Source organism: Leptonychotes weddellii, chromosome 11 (assembly GCF_054177405.1).
Source record: "Leptonychotes weddellii isolate Sample4059 chromosome 11, ASM5417740v2, whole genome shotgun sequence".
NCBI lineage: Eukaryota > Metazoa > Chordata > Mammalia > Carnivora > Phocidae > Leptonychotes > Leptonychotes weddellii.
The window spans coordinates 90322649-90340343 of record NC_138379.1 but is presented as its reverse complement, the minus strand read 5'-3'; the positions used below and the strand labels follow the sequence as shown (position 1 = coordinate 90340343).

The window sequence follows — 17695 nt, the reverse complement described above, 5'->3', positions numbered from 1 at the left end:
GGAATGTATAGAGTCCAAATTATTGACCAGAACCCAAGCAAGATGCACCTGTTTTCTTGGGACCTTAGGGTTGCTGGCCTCTTGTTTTCCCAGCCTGTCTTCTGGGGGAGGGGCCTGCTGCGCTGTTACTCAGGCAACCCTGTTCGGATGGAGTTGCCCTGCGCCCCTGTGGCGGGGGATGGGCTCAGCGGGAATCAGTTTTTGGGGCTTTTGTTCTCTGGCGGCTTTCCGCGTCTCTTCCGCGAGTCCGAGCAGAAGAGACCGTTTCCAACCCTCTGCCTCAGAGCAGAGAGATCGCAGTCTGTTCTTCAGTGAGCTCTCAGGCCACACCGTCTCCGTTTCTGTCTGTGCTGCTATAAACTGCAGCGGCCTGGTTTGTGCGCCCCTCCGCAGCGCTCCCAGTTCCTGAGAGCGTGACCCCGCCGCTCTGGGTTTCCGTCCTGGGGGCTGCGCTAGAGTCCTTTCCCCGCCGCTACCGGTCTGCGAGTCTGTGCCCCGTCCCCAGCGTGCGAGGCTGTCGCTCGCTGGTGTAGGATCCCCACGGCCAGGCACCCTCCCGCTGCCATTTATCCTCCGATATCTGCCTGTGGAATCACGGCTCCCCGCTTCATACCTCAAAACCAACCGCCTGCGATATTCTGCTTGTAGAGATCCACATCTTCTTACATCTCAGGCTGGTTTCGTGGGTGCTCAGAGTGCTCTGGTAGATATCCAGCTCAATTCTGGGGACCAGTTGAAATAGGGTCCTCTACTCCTCCGCCATCTTTCCCCCTTCCCTAAAAAGATTTATTTAGAGAGTGAGCAAGTGGGCGGGGGCACAGAGAGAGAGAGAATCTCAAGCAGACTCCCCACTGAGTGCGAACCCTGATGCGAGGCTCAGTCCCAGGACCCCAAGATCAAGACCTGAGCCGAAACCAAGAGTTGGACACTTAACTGAGTGAGCCACCCAGGTGGCCTGGAATATTGAAATTTAAATTAAATCAGGACCTTTAAGTTAAATGCTTCCATAGTTTTCTTTTTAATAACTGATTTTTTTTTTTTTTTAAGAATTGTTCTCTGTGTACTTCAGTCTGTACCTTAAACCTGCACAAGACATTAATAGAGTTTTAGTGGCTAGAATAATTCATGCTGTGACTAAAGGATGCTGTTCGCAAACTGATGGATTAAATTCCAAATTTTTGGATTTCTTTTCCAAGGCTATTCAGCATGCAAGGTAATCTAATCTCTGTTTTGTTTTGTTTTGTATTGAAAACCTGTTTGATCTTCTTGCAAGACAGTGCTTTAGATCCAGTAACTAAAAAAGTTACCAATTAAAAAAAAAAAACAAAGTGGCCCATTATAATAGAATTAGTAGCTTCCCAAAGAAAGTGTCAGTTCTACCACTTCCTGAATATCCAAAGGCAGACAGAACATGAAAATGATGTTCTTAAGTGGAGGATCAGTGTTGCTTATCTAGTGACAGGAAAAGCTAAATGTCCTCTTAGTAGTTTCATTTCCCCCATTTTTGAAGATAGATATACTAAGCAAAAATAAAATAGGAACATATTTTGGAAGTGTCAGTATCTTAGATTTGTGTGACATTACCCCGTCTATCATGTGAAACATTGTATGAATGGTGGTATTACAAATCAGTTTTGTGTCATTTTGCACAGTGTTTCAGTAGTAGAGAGCAGGAAGGATGTGTCAGCATCAAATAAGATCTGTTTGGTTTGTTGCTCTGTAGTCCTACTAAGATTTTCTTTTTTCTGAATAGTTCTAAAACTAAGGCTACTGTTACTTGAAGATTAGATATTTTTTTTCTTTGCAGCATGCAGCTTCATAACTGCCTTCAATGTTCATTTTTCTGCCCTGTTATACCAAGCTGAGTCTGTTTATTTTCTGTGACAGACAGGAAAAGAGTTCTGCGGGTCTAAATCACATCTTAGCAGCGTTTATTACCTTCCTCAAGACGTTGGCTGTTAACTTTCGAATTCGAGTGTGTCAACTAGGAGATGAAATTCTTCCTACCTTGCTTTACATTTGGACTCAACATAGACTTAACGATTCCTTAAAAGAAGTAATTATTGAATTATTTCAATTGCAAATTTATGTGCATCATCCAAAGGGAGCCAAAACCCAAGAAAAAGGTATAAAAGTTTTTGCTGTTTTGAATTTGCTTCTTCATTGATACATAGAGGCTTAAGTATGAAATTTGTATTTTGTAGGAGGTTATGACCTTCCTCTGGATTGTTGTGCTTGGTAATAGTATTAGTCTTGAGGATGTTTCTCACACTTTTTTTTTAAGAATTTGAAGCTGTGGTAGCAAATCCTGTCATGCCCTACCATTTGTTTAGTACATTCGTAAGTACTATGAGGAACACAGATAAATAGGAGACACTGTTCCCTCTAGGAGCTGATTATGCAGCAATAGTTAGGTGCTGAAAGGAATTACACAGACCAGAGTGTAAACGAGTTTAGAAAAGCCAGGGACTTACGTGTCTACATACTGCTTTTATTAGGAGGTAAACAGATAAATGTGGACTGCAAACAGATGAGTCAGTTCCTCAGGAAGATGTGTTCATACTGCCTTAAACCTCATCCTTAATCCAGGTCCCTGTTTCCTGGAAAACCAGAAATGAATGACTTCTCCTTTGATACCTTTATGTTTGTCTTTTACCAAGAGAGTATTGCTTGTTAATATGTAGTGCATATTTGAAAGTGGCTAAGAGAGTAGATCTTAAAACTTCTCATCAGAAAGAAAAAACTTTTTTTTTTTGTAACTATGTAAGGTATGTTAACCAGATGCATTGTGATCATTTCACAATGTATACAAATACCAAATAATTACATTGTACATGTGAAATTAATGTTATATGTCAGTTATACCTTAATTAAAAAAAAATCTTAAAAATCTTAGGTGATGTAGCTTCACTTAGTGGACAGGAATTTTATTGGGTGCAACTGGAACCGGATGGATTCCCTCATGCTCACACTGTGTTTACCTTTGGGTCTGTGCTGGCCTTCGGACAAATTCGTCATGGCTTGTTTAAGGCCCTTATTAGGAAATCAAGCTACACTGAGAAATAGCAGCTAAAATGGAGAAAAACCGTGAGAGCCAATTTTTTTTCAAAAGTAGCTGTCTATGTTTAATGGGCTTTTCTCATGTAGGAAGTTAGATGTATTTGTAGCCCATGAAACCACTGTAAGTCAAAGAATGTTGGATTTTCTTAGGTTTTCGTCTTTCACACAGCTCCTGTCAGGATGAAGATCAGGCTTATTCAGGAGATGACATGATATGTTTAGGGTTTTATTTAACTGTATATTTAGGATGAATTGAAAATTGGCAGGATGATGAGTCTGCCAGAAACACTCATGTAGTTTTAGGCTACACTAATAGATTTACGGTTCTCTGTGAGAAGTAATAGCTCCTTTGTTACCCATACCAGTCAGATCACAGTGGGTGTATCATGTCCACCAGATTTTGTAGAGTCACCATTTCAAGAGGGACATAAGTGGACTGGTGTGTGTTTAGGGATAGATGACTAGAATGAGGAGAAGTCTGGGTAACGTGTTTGTACACTAAAGGAACTAGTGATGTTTTTCTCTTAATGACATACAGAGAACTTGGTCCTTATATAAATGGTGGGACATATTAATTGTATTTGCTTCGGGAGAGAAAAAATTAAGGTTTGATTGGGATTTTGATGGAGTTGATTAGAGAAAGTTAGATCAGATTATAGAAGAATTTTATAACAGATACAGGTAACTGAGTGTGAGCCGGACACCGTTACAAAGGGGAGCCTGCAAGGATATTGTCTGAAGAGGCCCTAGTACAGAATGGATGGTTGGACCAGTTTTCACCTTAACAGCTGAATGGTTCTTTGGGAGTTGGCAGTGCAAGTGGAGAGTATATGTAAACTATATTTTAATTTTTTGAATTACAGGTGCTTATGAATCAAGTAAATGGAAAAGTATCTTGTATAACTTATATGATCTGCTAATTAACGAGATAAGTCATATAGGAAGCAGAGGGAAATATTCTTCAGGATCTCGTAATGTTGCTGTCAAGGAAAACTTGATTGAGTTGATGGCAGATATTTGTCACCAGGTATAGTAGGTCTTGTCACATTTGGAAGTTTTCCATTAGTTTCCCTTTTAATGGGTTTTGTAAACGTGTGCTCTGATAAAAAGCCTTGTAAAATTACTTGGTATATGTAACTGTTTCTTTCAAAACTCTGTATTTGGAATTGCTGTTCTGACTTAGTAACTATTTTGCACATATGAACTTAGTGAAAACTAGTGATGAATTTTTTTTTTAAGATTTTATTTATTTATTTGTCAGAGTGAGAGAGCGAGCCAGCACAAGCAAGGGGGAGCGGCAGGGAGAGGCTGGCTCCCCACTGAGCAAGGACCCTGGGATCATGACCTGAGCTGAAGGCAGATACTTAACTGACTGAGCCACCCAGGCATCCCTGAACTCTTCATTCCTAAAAGATGGTCTATAGGAAATCAGATTATCCTAACCCTAATGTTTCTTGTTTTTCATTTTTTTTCCCTACTGAGTTAAAAATCACATAGCATAAAATTTACTTTTATTTTTAAGATTTTATTTATTTATTTGAGAGAGGGGGGGAGAGAGAGAGAGAGTGAGCATGAGCAGGGGGAGGGGGAGAGGGAGAAGCAGGCTCCCTGCTGAGCGAGAGCCCAATGCGGATCTCGATCCCAGGACCCTGGGATCATGACCTGAGCCGAAGGCAGACACTTAACTGACTGAGCCACCCAGGCGCCCTAAAATTCACTATTTTAAAGTGTACGGTTGAGTGGTTTTTAGTATTTTCACTGTGTTGTACAAGCATCACCACTAATTTCTGAATATTTCCATCGCCCCCAGGACAGACTATGTACCTGTTAGCGGTCTTTAGCAACCAACCAGTAATCTACTTTCTGTCTCTATTGATTTGCCTACTTTGGACATTTCCTAGAAATGGAATGAAACAACATGTAGTCTTCTTTGTCTGCTGCTTTCACTTAGCACAGTGTTTTCAAGGTTCATCCATGTTGTGCCGAGAATCACTAGTTCATTCCTTTTTATTGCTGGATAATACTCAATTGTATGGGTATATTATATTTTGTTTACCCATCTATCAGTTGATGGCTTAATGTTTCTTAAGTAAAACTTTCTTTTTCCTCCTCAGAAATTTGGTTAATATCTTGGGTAATTTCACTTGTCAGATATTTTCTTAATGGTAAATATGTGATATAATCCCATTTTTTTATCAAAAGAAATTTTAAATTTAATCCCATTGAAAACAGATTTTTGCTTTACTTTTAGATGTCTTAGTGCAAATGTTTCTGGGAAATAAAAGTAATAACATACTTGGTAATATCTGTTTTCTAGAGAGCTACTATAGTCATACAAGGTGTTTGTTACTGTGTTATCATATTTATGTATTTCTGTAATTTATTAGTCTTGCTCTGTGACTTCCCTGTGTCTTCATTTGAGGAGGAACATTTTTTCCCTCATGAAGTATTAAAAAACAGAATCAGTGTGGGGAAAAAAAAGATTTTCTTTTTGTTATCTTACAGATTTTTAATGAAGATACTAGATCTTTGGAGATTTCTCAGTCTTACCCTACCACTCAAAGAGAATTTAATGATTACAGTGCACCTTGCAAAAAGAAGAAAATAGAATTAGGCTGGGAAGTAATAAAAGATCATCTTCAGAAGTCACAGAGTGATTTTGATCTTGTACCTTGGTAAAATGTTACTGTTTTCTCTTCCACTGTCATTTTAGTCTCATTTAGTTTTTCTGACAAGCCCTCCAGTAGAACGGCCTCGCCATAACTAGGTCAGTTGTCCACTCTGAAACCAGTCCCTGGTGAAGGGGAAGGTGCTTGCCAGGACCTCTGGCTATCAACCACCAAGGCTTATCTGCTGGAGCCTGGGCCAGGGGGCCACCTTTCCTAAGCAGGTAGCCTTAGCAAGGAAGATGGGAGGATGGCTGCCTAGCAGGCATGGAATGCACTGAGCTGTACATCTCCACATGAAGAGACTTTAGCATATATAGCACCTTCTAGTAGAAGTCGATGAGGAAGAAATTAAAGATGGCTTTCAAAAATCACAGAATAATTTGGACCTCGTGCCACAGTAAAAGGTTGCCTTTTTTTTTTTAATTTGCCGTGTGCAGCATACACAGTTATTCAAATGATTAAATAAATTGTGGTGTTCTGTGATATCACAAAATATTAGATCTGGTAGGGATCTTTAGAATTCATCCAGCTCAGCCTGTTTGCTTTATTACCAAAAAGAAAACGAAACTGGGAAAGGTTAAGCAGCTTGCCCAAGGACAGTTACAAGTTTGTAGATGATAGTCAAACTCGTGTGATCCGTGCCTTGATTTTTACCATGTTGATGTCATATTTAAATACAACTGAGTCGTGAAGGGCGGGAAGCATCTTGATTTAGATACCTGTTTCTAAATCAATGTTTCTTTTACATGATGGAGGATCCCTATTTCAGATTCTTCAGTTTTTCCATTTTGTCAGGGGTTATTTATTGAATACGTGCATTAGAGATACAGGAATGAATAAGGTGAAGTTCCTCTTCTTGAGTAGTTCACATTCTAGAGAACTTATAGCAGATACTTATTGAATTAACTGAATGTCTAGGAAAAACAGTTGTTTGGGTTTTTTTTTGTTTTGTTTTCTTGTTTTGAAGGAATATTAATGGTGGCTGAAGAGCAAGGATGGATGTGATAACTCAGAAGTAGAAAATTGTAAATAAGTTTAGTTTTGTTTTTAAGTAGGCTCCATGCCCAGTGTGAGGCTTGAACTCATGATTCTGAGATCAGGAACATGCTCCACCAACTGAGCCAGCCAGGTGCCCCTAATTTAGTTATTCCTCAAAGTTTTTTTATAAGGGGAATATGACAACTCACCTACCTAGCCAGAAAGTTGTCATTCTTCCTGCCACTTTAGGAAGTAGGGATTAAAAAATATTAAAAGCCAGTTTATTTTTAGAATGGTATGGGAAATAATGATGGTGATACTCTAGGATATCGTAAGGGTGCTATGTCTATATGTTTTAGTTTGTTAATGGAATTGAATAATTTTCAACTTAATTATCTTTTTATTTTATGTAGGTTACAGATTACAACCCAGTTAATATCAAAATATCCCTCAAGTTTCCCTAACTGTGAGTTGTCACCATTGCTGATGATACTGTACCAGCTCCTCCCTCAACATCGACACGGGGAGCGCACACCGTATGTGTTACGATGCCTTACGGAAGTTGCGTTGTGTCAAGGCAAGAAAGCAAACCTAGAAGGCTCACAGAAGTCAGATTTATTGAAATTCTGGATTAAAATTTGGTCTCTTACCTTTCGTGGTATAAGTTCTGAACAAATACAAGCTGAAAACTTTGGTTTACTTGGAGCTATAATTCAAGGCAGTTTAATTGAGGTTGATAGAGAATTCTGGAAGTTATTTACTGGGTCAGCCTGCAGACCTTCATGGTAAGTTGACTGTGTATTGTAAGAGATTTACATATAGACATGTATACTTTTTTTCTTCTGGTTTTATAGTTTGTAACTTGAGGTGACAACATGTTAAATTTGATTTTAGATGTTTCTATTGTTTGTCCAGGGAGTCTTAATAAGTAAATAAATGTAAATTTAGTTTCAAGTGTAGAGAGATTACTTAGGCCAATTTTAAAGAATTAAATGTTTAAATTTCTTTTTTCTTTAATTGCATATTAAGTACTTATTGTTCAGTATCCATAAAAAAATTCTTTTTGGTAGTGCTACAGACAGTTACGGTAAGAGAGAGTTCTTCTCAAACGTAATCAGACTTCTCACAATTTTTTGTGTTCATTTCTTTAGTAGACGCTCACTCTACACTTAGACGTGTCAGGCATTGTCTTAACCATTAGTAGCAGCTCGGTGGTAAATAAAATAGACAAGGTCTTTCTACCTCAGAAAGCTTATTTTTTAGCAAAGAGGATGGTTACCAAATTTGGAATGAGTGAAAAGCTTGGAGCTATGACCTGCAGTGACACAGGGATACTGAGGCCAGAAACTCAGTCTGCTATTGAACAAGAAATTAAAATCCTTCTCAGGGACTTGAACGAACTCGCGAAGCGTATCTTGGAGACTTAGGCAAAAGAGCGTAAGCGTCAGGCAGAAGCTTCACTAACTGTGAGACCTCGGATGCCAAAGAGATTCAAGTTGTTTTTGAGGGAAAGAAGTTGGAAGTGAGCTGGTGACCCTTAAAATGGAGGCATTGCTGGTGTTCCTGCAGGAATATATAAGTAGCACTTGAGGTGTCTCCTTTTGCAGTACTTTTCTCCCATTCTTGACTCTCCCATTCTGTCGCTCAAGGGTGCGAAGCACTCTGTCGGGCTTTTGTCACACTCGGTCTACTTGTGGTTATTCTCATGATGCTACCTATTGCAGATCATCGACCCATAGCCACTGTGTTAAAGAAAATAAAGAACTTTTAGTATTGAAAAAGGAAAAGAGCTGGTCTTTAACAGCGGCCGTGCTTGGCTTTGTTGTAGTCCTGCAGTTTGCTGCTTGACTCTGGCAATGACCATCTGTGTGGTTCCTGAGACTGTAAAAACAGGAGTGGAGCAGAGTACATGTGAAGTAAATAGAAGTTGTTCTTCAAAGGAGCTGATGATGAAATGGCTCTTACTCTCTCAGTTAGAGGACGACTTTGAGGACCGCACAGAGCTGCCTCCAGTTCTTCACAGGTAACTTAAGCTCATTAGCACTCTGCTGTTGTGTGTTGTAAGGTACTCTCGATGATTTGATACCAGGTGGCTTTTTTTTTTTACAGTGGTAATGCAGCATTTCTCAGAGCGAATTCCAGATACTGAACAGTCCCTTTGTTTTTACACCGTTCTGCATCTCTGTGCTCGGATCTGTTTATATTCTTTTACTTTGTCCTTGTGTCTGCCGAGACAGTAAGAATAAGGGAATTAGAATTCTTTGAGCACTTATGTGTTTTTTGTGATTTTCTGTGAATAGGTTCGTCTGAACATATATCTGATGCAGATGTATCCTGGAATCATAATGAGAGTATGTTCTGGGTGATGGGTGTTCAATTAATGGGGGGAGGACGCTAGAGACAGACAGAATGAGGCTTAAACACCAGGAGGGGGAGCAGCTTGCCCATTTAACCTTTCCACAGCTGGTAGCTGGGACCAAACAACTGCAGGACAGACCTTTGGATCCTAGTGCTTTTGCTTTAATTTCATAATCTGTTTATTTCAGAAATGATTTTTAAAAATTGGATAAGTCTGCTGTCAGGAAGTATTGAAAATGATAGTAACATAAAATGTCTGCTTCTTAATTCTTGTTTTAGATGTTCAAAAATTCAGTACAGATGAAAGAAATTTTAATTTTGGATCCAGTTTTTAGAGGTCAGGATTTATAGCCAGACATGGATGTGTAAGGTTAAAGAATGCTTTGAATGGCTTTTGGTCTTCTCAGTGAAGATTTTTTTTTTTTTTCCTTTGTAGTAATTTCCCTCATCTTGCAGTGGAGAAAATTCTTGTGAGTCTCACTGTGAAAAATTGTAAAGCTGCAATGAATTTTCTCCAGACAGTGCCAGGATGGTATGTTACCTAATAGAGTTCTGTGGTGTTTTAAGTTATGGCTTTAATTACAAAGATAATCACTTTAGCAGAATAGTAGCTACATCTTAAAAATTATGAACTAAGTTGATCAGTTTAAAAAAAATCACACCTATTAGCCTATTAGGGCTATTAGGGAAAAGCTGTTTTTTAATTCATGATAGTAATCTGCAGCTACAATTTTTGATCCAGTTGACTGTTTTTTCATGCTGTATGGTATAGCTTGTGACATTTGCCACTGGAAGGTAGAGAATGATTATGATGGAAGGTTAGGAATGAGTTCTTTAACGATATGATACATTTTTGTATGTCAAGTAAAATCTATTAGCTTTAAAACTAATGGTAATAGAGGATAGGGAAAGTAAAAATAAATCTAAAAACCTCATTTTAGTTAATTGACTCAAGGGGCCTATGTTTATCACTGTGGCTGAAAATGACTCACTGGCATGAAGATTCCTAATCTCCCTGGAGAGGGCAGAGGATGAAAAACTGCCTTCATTTTGGAGAAATCAACAGGCAAAAAGGAAAATGTTTTCAGATAATGTTTATCTTAGTGTTTATGCCTGGTGTTATTAATGTTTTTTTTTTAATACTTTCTGAATTTCCCTTGGAGATTGTAACTTGAATGTTTTCATCCATTAATAAAATTTGCTACCGCATAATGAAATCTGGTACAAGTAGCTATCAATCCCAAAGAAGAGCAGCATTTAAAAGAGTAATCCATTAACTATATAAGCACTGTGTGAATAACATAGACGCTAAGTTACTGTGTTCATTTGTAATACATTGCTGCCACGTGGAGGTGAAGCAGTTGGTCATTCCGTTATAAATTTAAGATCTTACTTTCTTGAAGTGAACAACACCAAAAAGATCAAGGAGAGCCTTCATTCTCAGAAGTTGAAGAACTGTTTCTTCAGACAACTTTTGACAAGATGGATTTTTTAACCATTGTGAAAGAATGTGCTGTAGAAAAGCACCAGGCCACTGTAGGCTTTTCTGTCCACCAAAACCTCAAGGAATCACTGGATCTCTATCTCCTGGGATTATCAGAACAGCTTTTAAATAACTACTCAGCTGAGGTGAGATTTTCAGAAGAAATGTCTTTGACTCAACTTCGGTGGACACTTAGAAGGAGAAACAGGCAGGAAGGGCCCTAAGGATGATGAGACGCTTGGTTTAAAAAACAAAGTGACAGTACAATGCGTACAAATAGGGAAAACTTAGCATGAAAAAAGGAAAACCCAAAAAGAATAGTTTGTGTTTCTTTTGTACCAGGAATTCTAGTAGACATTAAATAAGTAGAATTCCTTGTGTAGGTTAGTGGGGAATAGTAATGGTTTTGAGCATAGGGATTCTATAATGAGAAAGAACCACTCAGTACAGAGAAGGGAGATGTTACAATAACAGGAAAGGACATCATTTAAACTGATCTAATAGATTTTGGTGACACTTGAAAAGGAAGAAGTGATTAATAAAATGTAATAGAGGAACCAGCAGTCACCCATATTTTGGAGGTCACTAGTAATTTCTCATAAATCATTTCCTTTGCTTCTTAAGATCACAAATTCTCTTTGTGTGTGCTGTTCTCTTGCCAAAACTCTCATTTCTTTTGACATGAGGTAAATGCCTTTCTGCCCATTTCTGTGTGTTCAAATCATCCAAATGTCAAACTCCTGCTAAAAACCTTTCTTAGATAATCTCAGCCATGGTAATTCATCTTTTAATTTTCACAGTACTTAGTATTTCTTTTTAAAGTGAGACTTAGCATCTTCCTTGTACTGTGGATATTTGTATGTTTTATACACAAATGTCTCAAACCATGCTTTAAGCTCGTTAAAAGGCATACATATTTTTATTAATCTTTGTATATTCCACAACACCTTGTTATATGGTAAATGGTAAAATATTTGTTGAATAAAATAAAATCTGCAAGTTACTCAGTGGAGTGAATTCAGTAGCCAAAGAGGATGACCCAGAGAACCAGAGACAGTATACCTTATCCTTAGTTACTGGCATTCTCCTGGGTCACAGTTGTAACCATTTTGTAATATGGTCTTCTGTGTTTTCCCCTAAAATGCCATTTCCTGCCGTATAGGAACAAAACAGTCTGAAAATCTTATTTTTCTGCGTAGTTAGAAATTTGTAAATAATTTTATAAAATTGGCTATGTGGTATCTACTTGCAAAAATTGTGCTGGTTTCTGGAGTCTAAAAAGCTTAATAAATCAAAGTTCTTATCCTTCAGAAGGTCAAAATGTCATTTTAATATCTCTTTATATGAATCTGATTTCTGCTCGTGTTCTAAGAGTTACAGACTTATTTGTCTACCTTTTTTTTTTCTTTCCTCCCCTACCTCAAATGTGAAGGGCCTATGTGTGCAGTACTCTGCGCCACTTTAAGAGGAGAGAGATACCTAACCTGGCCATTAGGAGATACTTCTTTTTTTTCCTGAGACTCCTAGTTACCATTCTGCAGGGGTCTCTTAGATGTTCATAGAGATAATCAGAAACATGCCACTATTAACTACGTTAACTAAATTTGTTTCTTAATATGTACATAAATTTGTTCTTACAAAAGATAATTGTGGAATACTCAAAATTATTTATGGAACGAGTATTTTTTTTATTTTTTGTTTTACTTTAAGACTACAAATGCAGAAACGCTTATCCGGTGTTCCAGTCTTTTGGTGGGTGTTCTCGGCTGCTATTGTTACGTGGGAGTAATAGCTGAAGAGGAAGCATATAGATCAGAACTATTCCAGAAAGCCAAGGTATGAAAATTTATTCTATTAAAGTTTTGGATAAATTTGAATGAAGAATATTCCTGGGGAAAATTGGTATACTTGCTTGGAAAAACAAAACTTTTACATAGGTTAGCTCCTTCTCTTTCATTTATGCCATCTGAGAGAAATGATACTATCTGTCCTTCCTTAACATTTGCAGTTATTTTAAGCCAAGTATAAGTAGAATAATTGAAATAATATCACATTAAATTTAATCTTACTAACAAAAATACTGATTTTTATGGGCACTTTTAAAAGTTTTTCCTGTGGGACACCTGGGTGGTTCAGTCAGTTGGGCTTCTGCCTTCGGCTCAGGTCTTGATCTTCAGTTTCTGGGATCAAGTCCCTGCTGAGCAGGGAGCCTGCTTCTCCCTCTCTCTCTGCCCCTCCCCCTGCTCGTACTCTCTTACTCTTGCTCTCTCTCAAATAAATAAATAAAATGTTAAAAAATTTTTTTTCCTGTGATCGATTGTCCTAAAGAATCCTTGATTATTGTTCTACAGGTAGGCTCTAAGTGTGAAACGTTTTTTCATCTTTGAGTGCTGTTCAGTCAGTGGTATGATTTGTAAGGATAACAAGGTATAAGATAGGTCATTTAAAAAATTGTTACCATGATTTTTAATTACACTGTATAACCAAATATAACTTTTTTTTTTTTAAGATTTTATTTATTATTTGTCAGAGAGAGAAAGAGCAGGGAGAGCGGGAGGAGCAGAGGGAGAAGCAGGCTCCCCGCTGAGCAGGGAGCCTGATGTGGGGCTCGATCCCAGGACCCTGGGATCATGACCTGAGCAGAAGACAGATGCGTAACTGGCTGAACCACCCAGGTGTCCCAACCAAATATAACTTCTAAAAAAGCTTCATTTTACTTCTTAAGTAAAACTTTAAAAAGCAATTATAGAACTGTAATTTTAACTGGAGTTTGGATTTTTCCTTCTTTTCTTAATAGTCTCTAATGCAGTGTGCAGGAGAAAGTATCACTCTGTTCAAAAATAAGACCTCTGAGGAATCTAGGATCGCTTCACTGAGAAATATGATGAATCTGTGTACCAATTGCTTGTGTAACTGTACCAAGGTAAGATGTTCTTACTTGACTGGTTAGTCTAGGAGGTTGATAACTGGTTGGTTGGTGGTGGTACTGGTTTTTGGGTCCATTCATAAATGTATACACTGATTTAAAATGAAAGTGAATGGTAAATAAAAGTAGCAACCGGAGGAACAAAGCAACAGGTAATCTGAGTTTCTTGTGAAATCAGTTCATCATTTCAGGAAGGTTTCTGAGGTTATTTTACCGCTTTTATATACAACTACAGGGGCAGCTCTTTTATTGCCCTCTGTTTTTATTCATTTTTTTTTTATTTTATTTTATTTTTAAAGATTTTATTTATTTATTTGACAGAGAGAGACACAGCGAGAGAGGGAACACACCAGGGGGAGTGGGAGAGGGAGAAGCAGGCTTCCTGCCAATCAGGGAGCCCGATGTGGGGTTCGATCCCAGGACCCTGGGATCAGGACCTGAGCCGAAGGCAGACGCTTAATGACTGAGCCACCCAGGCGCCCCTGTTTTTATTCATTTAATAATTTGTTGACTACTGGCTGTGTGATGTGCATACCACTATGCCAGGGCTAGCGGGCACCATGAAGATAAACATCTCCAGCCACATACATTACTGTCTTTTGCCCAGTCTTCTGTTACACTTGGTAGAAAGAGTGCTACTCTGTGTAATCTTTGTTCTGATTGGGGCCAAGCCTGAGGTATAGCTGAGCCAACCCAGGGTGCGGGTCGTGGTTGGAAAAACGTTTTTTGGAAGCTAATGATACGACATGGCTGTATAACAATATTACCAGTCTATATTTTTCATTTTGTAATGTGTTTTTCTTTTTTTTTTCTTAAAAAAAAAAGTGTAATTTGCTTTTCGGTGTTTTTTTTTTTTTTTTTGCAAATGGGGAAGGAGAGAAATGGAAGAATAAACTCTAACTTAAAATTATTACTTTTGTTTAGGGTTGGTAGTTGGTATTTTACTTTAATGTTTATACACAATTTAATGGACTATAGTTATTACTTTAAAAAAAGAAGTTAGTGTTTTTAATTCAGTTTATATCTTGGCCCTAATTGTAAACTGTTTATGCTTCTTATGATAGAGAATTTCCAGTGTAAAAAAAAAATATCTACATTTCATTTAAGATAGAGAAAATATTATCTGCCAGGATGACTTTTTATTTTTTTGTTTGTTTTTTTGTCTTAATTACAGCCCAGTCCAAATAAGATTGCATCTAGATTTTTCCTACGATTGTTGACATCAAAGCTCATGAATGATATTGCAGATATTTGTAGAAGTTTGGTAAGTATGTTTGTTTTACCACCCTATTTCATTGATTCTAAGATTTTTTTTTCGTTGACATCTCTCTTCAGTAGGGATGCATCTAACAAAATGTGGCATCTTTGGTTTTTTTTTTTTTTTAAGATTTATTTATTTGAGAGAGAGAGAGAGCATGAGAGGGGGAGGGTCAGAGGGAGAAGCAGACTCCCTGCTGAGCAGGGAGCCTGATGTGGGATTCGATCCTGGGACTCCAGGATCATGACCTGAGCTGACGGCAGTCGCCCAACCAACTGAGCTACCCAGGCGCCCTGATTTTTTTAAATACAGAAATTAAAGTTACTTTGTTTTAGGAAGGAACATACTGTTTGCTTCTTAATGTCAGTACCATACATTCTGCTCAGCTTTTAATTTTTCAATAATGAATAATAGACTGAATGATTGGAAACTAATCATCTAGGCTTATACTTATTTCTGTGTAACACTAGCAGAAATCAAAATAATCATCTATCCTGGGGCGCCTGGGTGGCTCAGTTGTTAAGCGTTTGCCTTCGGCTCAGGTTATGATCCCGGGGTCCTGGGATCGAGCCCCGCATAGGGCTCCCTGCTCCGCGGGAGGCCTGCTTCTCCCTCTCCCACTCCCCCTGCTTGTGTTCCCTCTCTCGCTGTCTCTCTCTCCCTGTCAAAATAAATAAATTAAAAAAAAATCATCCTTAAAAATAAAAACAAAAGGGATCTCTGGGTGGCTCAGTTGGTTGAGTGTCCGACTCTTAGTTTCGTCCCAGGTCATGATCTCGGGGTTGTGAGATTGAGCCTTGCTTCGGGCTTTGCACTGCTCGTGGAACCTCCTTAAGATTCTCTCCCTCCCTCCACCCCTGCCTCTCCCACCCCCAACCCCCTTCCCCACCCCTGCTTGCACGCTCTTGCTCTCTCTGAAAAAAAAAATAAATAAATAAAACAAAAATTTTACCAAACAACCTATTTGCATTGTGGTATTTATTTTTCTTCCATACAAACGGACTTATGCTACACGTGCTCATTTGTCTGTATGTGCCTGGCACATGCAATAGATACTCAAATATATCTGTAACTTGGTTATTTTCACTTAATAATAAATCTTGGTCATTTTTCCATGTTGCTACATGCTGCTGTTCTTTACCTTTTTTAATAGTAGCGTTGTATTTCATTACTGGGAATGGTATATTTGTATTTTTAGCCCATCTGACCTTAACATTGGAAGTGTTTTCTATTTTTTTGTTGTTGTTACAAAGAGTTTTTGGAGTAAAGATTCTTGTAGTTTTGTCTATTTGTATTTGTGCATATGAGGGATGTAGAATAAATTCTAGCCCTGGAATTGCTTGTTCAGAAGGAATGTGAATTTTACTTTTTGATGGATATTATCACTTTGCCCCAAAATAGTCATACCAATTTGTACTTTTCCCCATATGCTCATCAGTTTTGGGTAGTATAAAGCTTAATATAAGAAATTATTTTGGGGCTCCTAGGTGGCTCAGTTGGTTAAGCAGACAACTCTTCGTTTTGGCTCAGGTTGTGATCTCAGGTTCCTGGCACGCCCAGCGGGGAGGATTCTCTCCCTCCCTCTCCCCCTGCTCACGCGTACTCTCTCCTTCTCCCTCTCTCTCTCAAATAAATAAAACTTTGAAAAAAAGAGATATTATTTAAAAATTTTGCATATTATTATTATATAGACCTATTACAGTTTATCCATTTTTCACTGTTGGACACTTAATAGAAATACTGCAATGTTCATACACAGGAATCTTGATTTGTTTGAATAGTTGAATTTTAACTCCATCATGCTTCTGAAAGAAACCCATTTGAACATCTTTCTTTTTCTTCTTTGAAGGCGTCCTTTATCAGAAAGCCCTTTGACTTTGGAGAAGTAGAGTCAGGGGAAGACGACCCTGATGAAAATCTGATGGAGGTGGAGGATCAGTCGTCCATGAATCTGTTCAGTGACCCTGGTGCTAGTGAAGCGGGCATGTCTGGAGATGGCCAGAGCACTTTCGGTGAAGACGCACTTACTGCTTGGGGTTGCTTTCACCTCTTTGTGTGCGTTTGGTCGTACAAAAGGCCTCATACGTACCAATTTTATGCTCATTTTATTTTCCCTTACATAGTCTATGAAGTTTGTTCCCTTCTGTATATGTTAGATTTCTCTGATTATTAATTGAATTTTATTAATTACTCGTTTTATTCTTCATGAGAGGAATTTAAAATATTTACTAAAGAAGTAGAACCATGTGATGGGTTATTTGGAAAACAGCAGGAGAGGGAAGACACCCATACAGCCATCACTTTTAACCGTTTTCCATTATGATAATCAGCATCAACGTTCCAATGCTTTTTTTTTTTTTAAAGATTTTATTTATTTATTTGACAGAGAGAGACACAGCGAGAGAGGGAACACAAGCAGGGGGAGTGGGAGTGGGAGAAGCAGGCTTCCCATGGAGCAGGGAGCCCGGTGCGGGGCTCGACCCCAGTACTCGATCACGACCTGAGCCGAAGGCAGCCGCTTAACAACTGAGCCACCGAGGCACCCCTCAGATGCTTTTTTTATACCTTGTTCATTTTAACAATTATAAGCATTGTTCTTCATTAAGCTATTTGTATTGATAATTATCCTTTTTAATGGCTTCATAATATCCCAGTTAACATACATCATAATTCAGTTGACCATTTTTTCTTGTCAGAAATTTAGATTCCTTTTTCTCTATACTTATCAGTATTGTAATGAATTTGTCTGTATAGATTTTCCTATAGATTATTTCTGGATGATGAATCCTAGGGTAACTTTTCATGAAGAAATTTGAAGCTTTTAGTGTGTAATCAATTTCACCCTAATTTTGCTTTCCATATACTTTTATTTTTTTTTATATTTGAGCTAATGTTCAATATGTGTTTCCTGTATCCCTCTCTTAGTTTTAATAAGTGCTTTTTATTTTCAGGTGCCATGAATC

General features: G+C 38.2%; 1 protein-coding gene across 1 annotated transcript in view; it reads left to right on the top strand.

Moving 5' to 3' along the window:
* The window catches only part of ATM (ATM serine/threonine kinase), a 122303-nt gene that overhangs the window by 20837 nt on the left and 83771 nt on the right, over positions 1–17695 (top strand). Inside the window, exons 7-18 of the mRNA XM_081797369.1 lie at positions 1048–1213; positions 1888–2126; positions 3924–4087; positions 5566–5735; positions 7121–7492; positions 8536–8730; positions 9502–9597; positions 10469–10694; positions 12259–12384; positions 13346–13471; positions 14649–14738; positions 16582–16893. Of these exons, the coding sequence (XP_081653495.1) occupies positions 1048–1213; positions 1888–2126; positions 3924–4087; positions 5566–5735; positions 7121–7492; positions 8536–8730; positions 9502–9597; positions 10469–10694; positions 12259–12384; positions 13346–13471; positions 14649–14738; positions 16582–16893 (2282 nt within the window). The remainder of the gene's footprint in view (positions 1–1047; positions 1214–1887; positions 2127–3923; positions 4088–5565; positions 5736–7120; positions 7493–8535; positions 8731–9501; positions 9598–10468; positions 10695–12258; positions 12385–13345; positions 13472–14648; positions 14739–16581; positions 16894–17695) is intronic.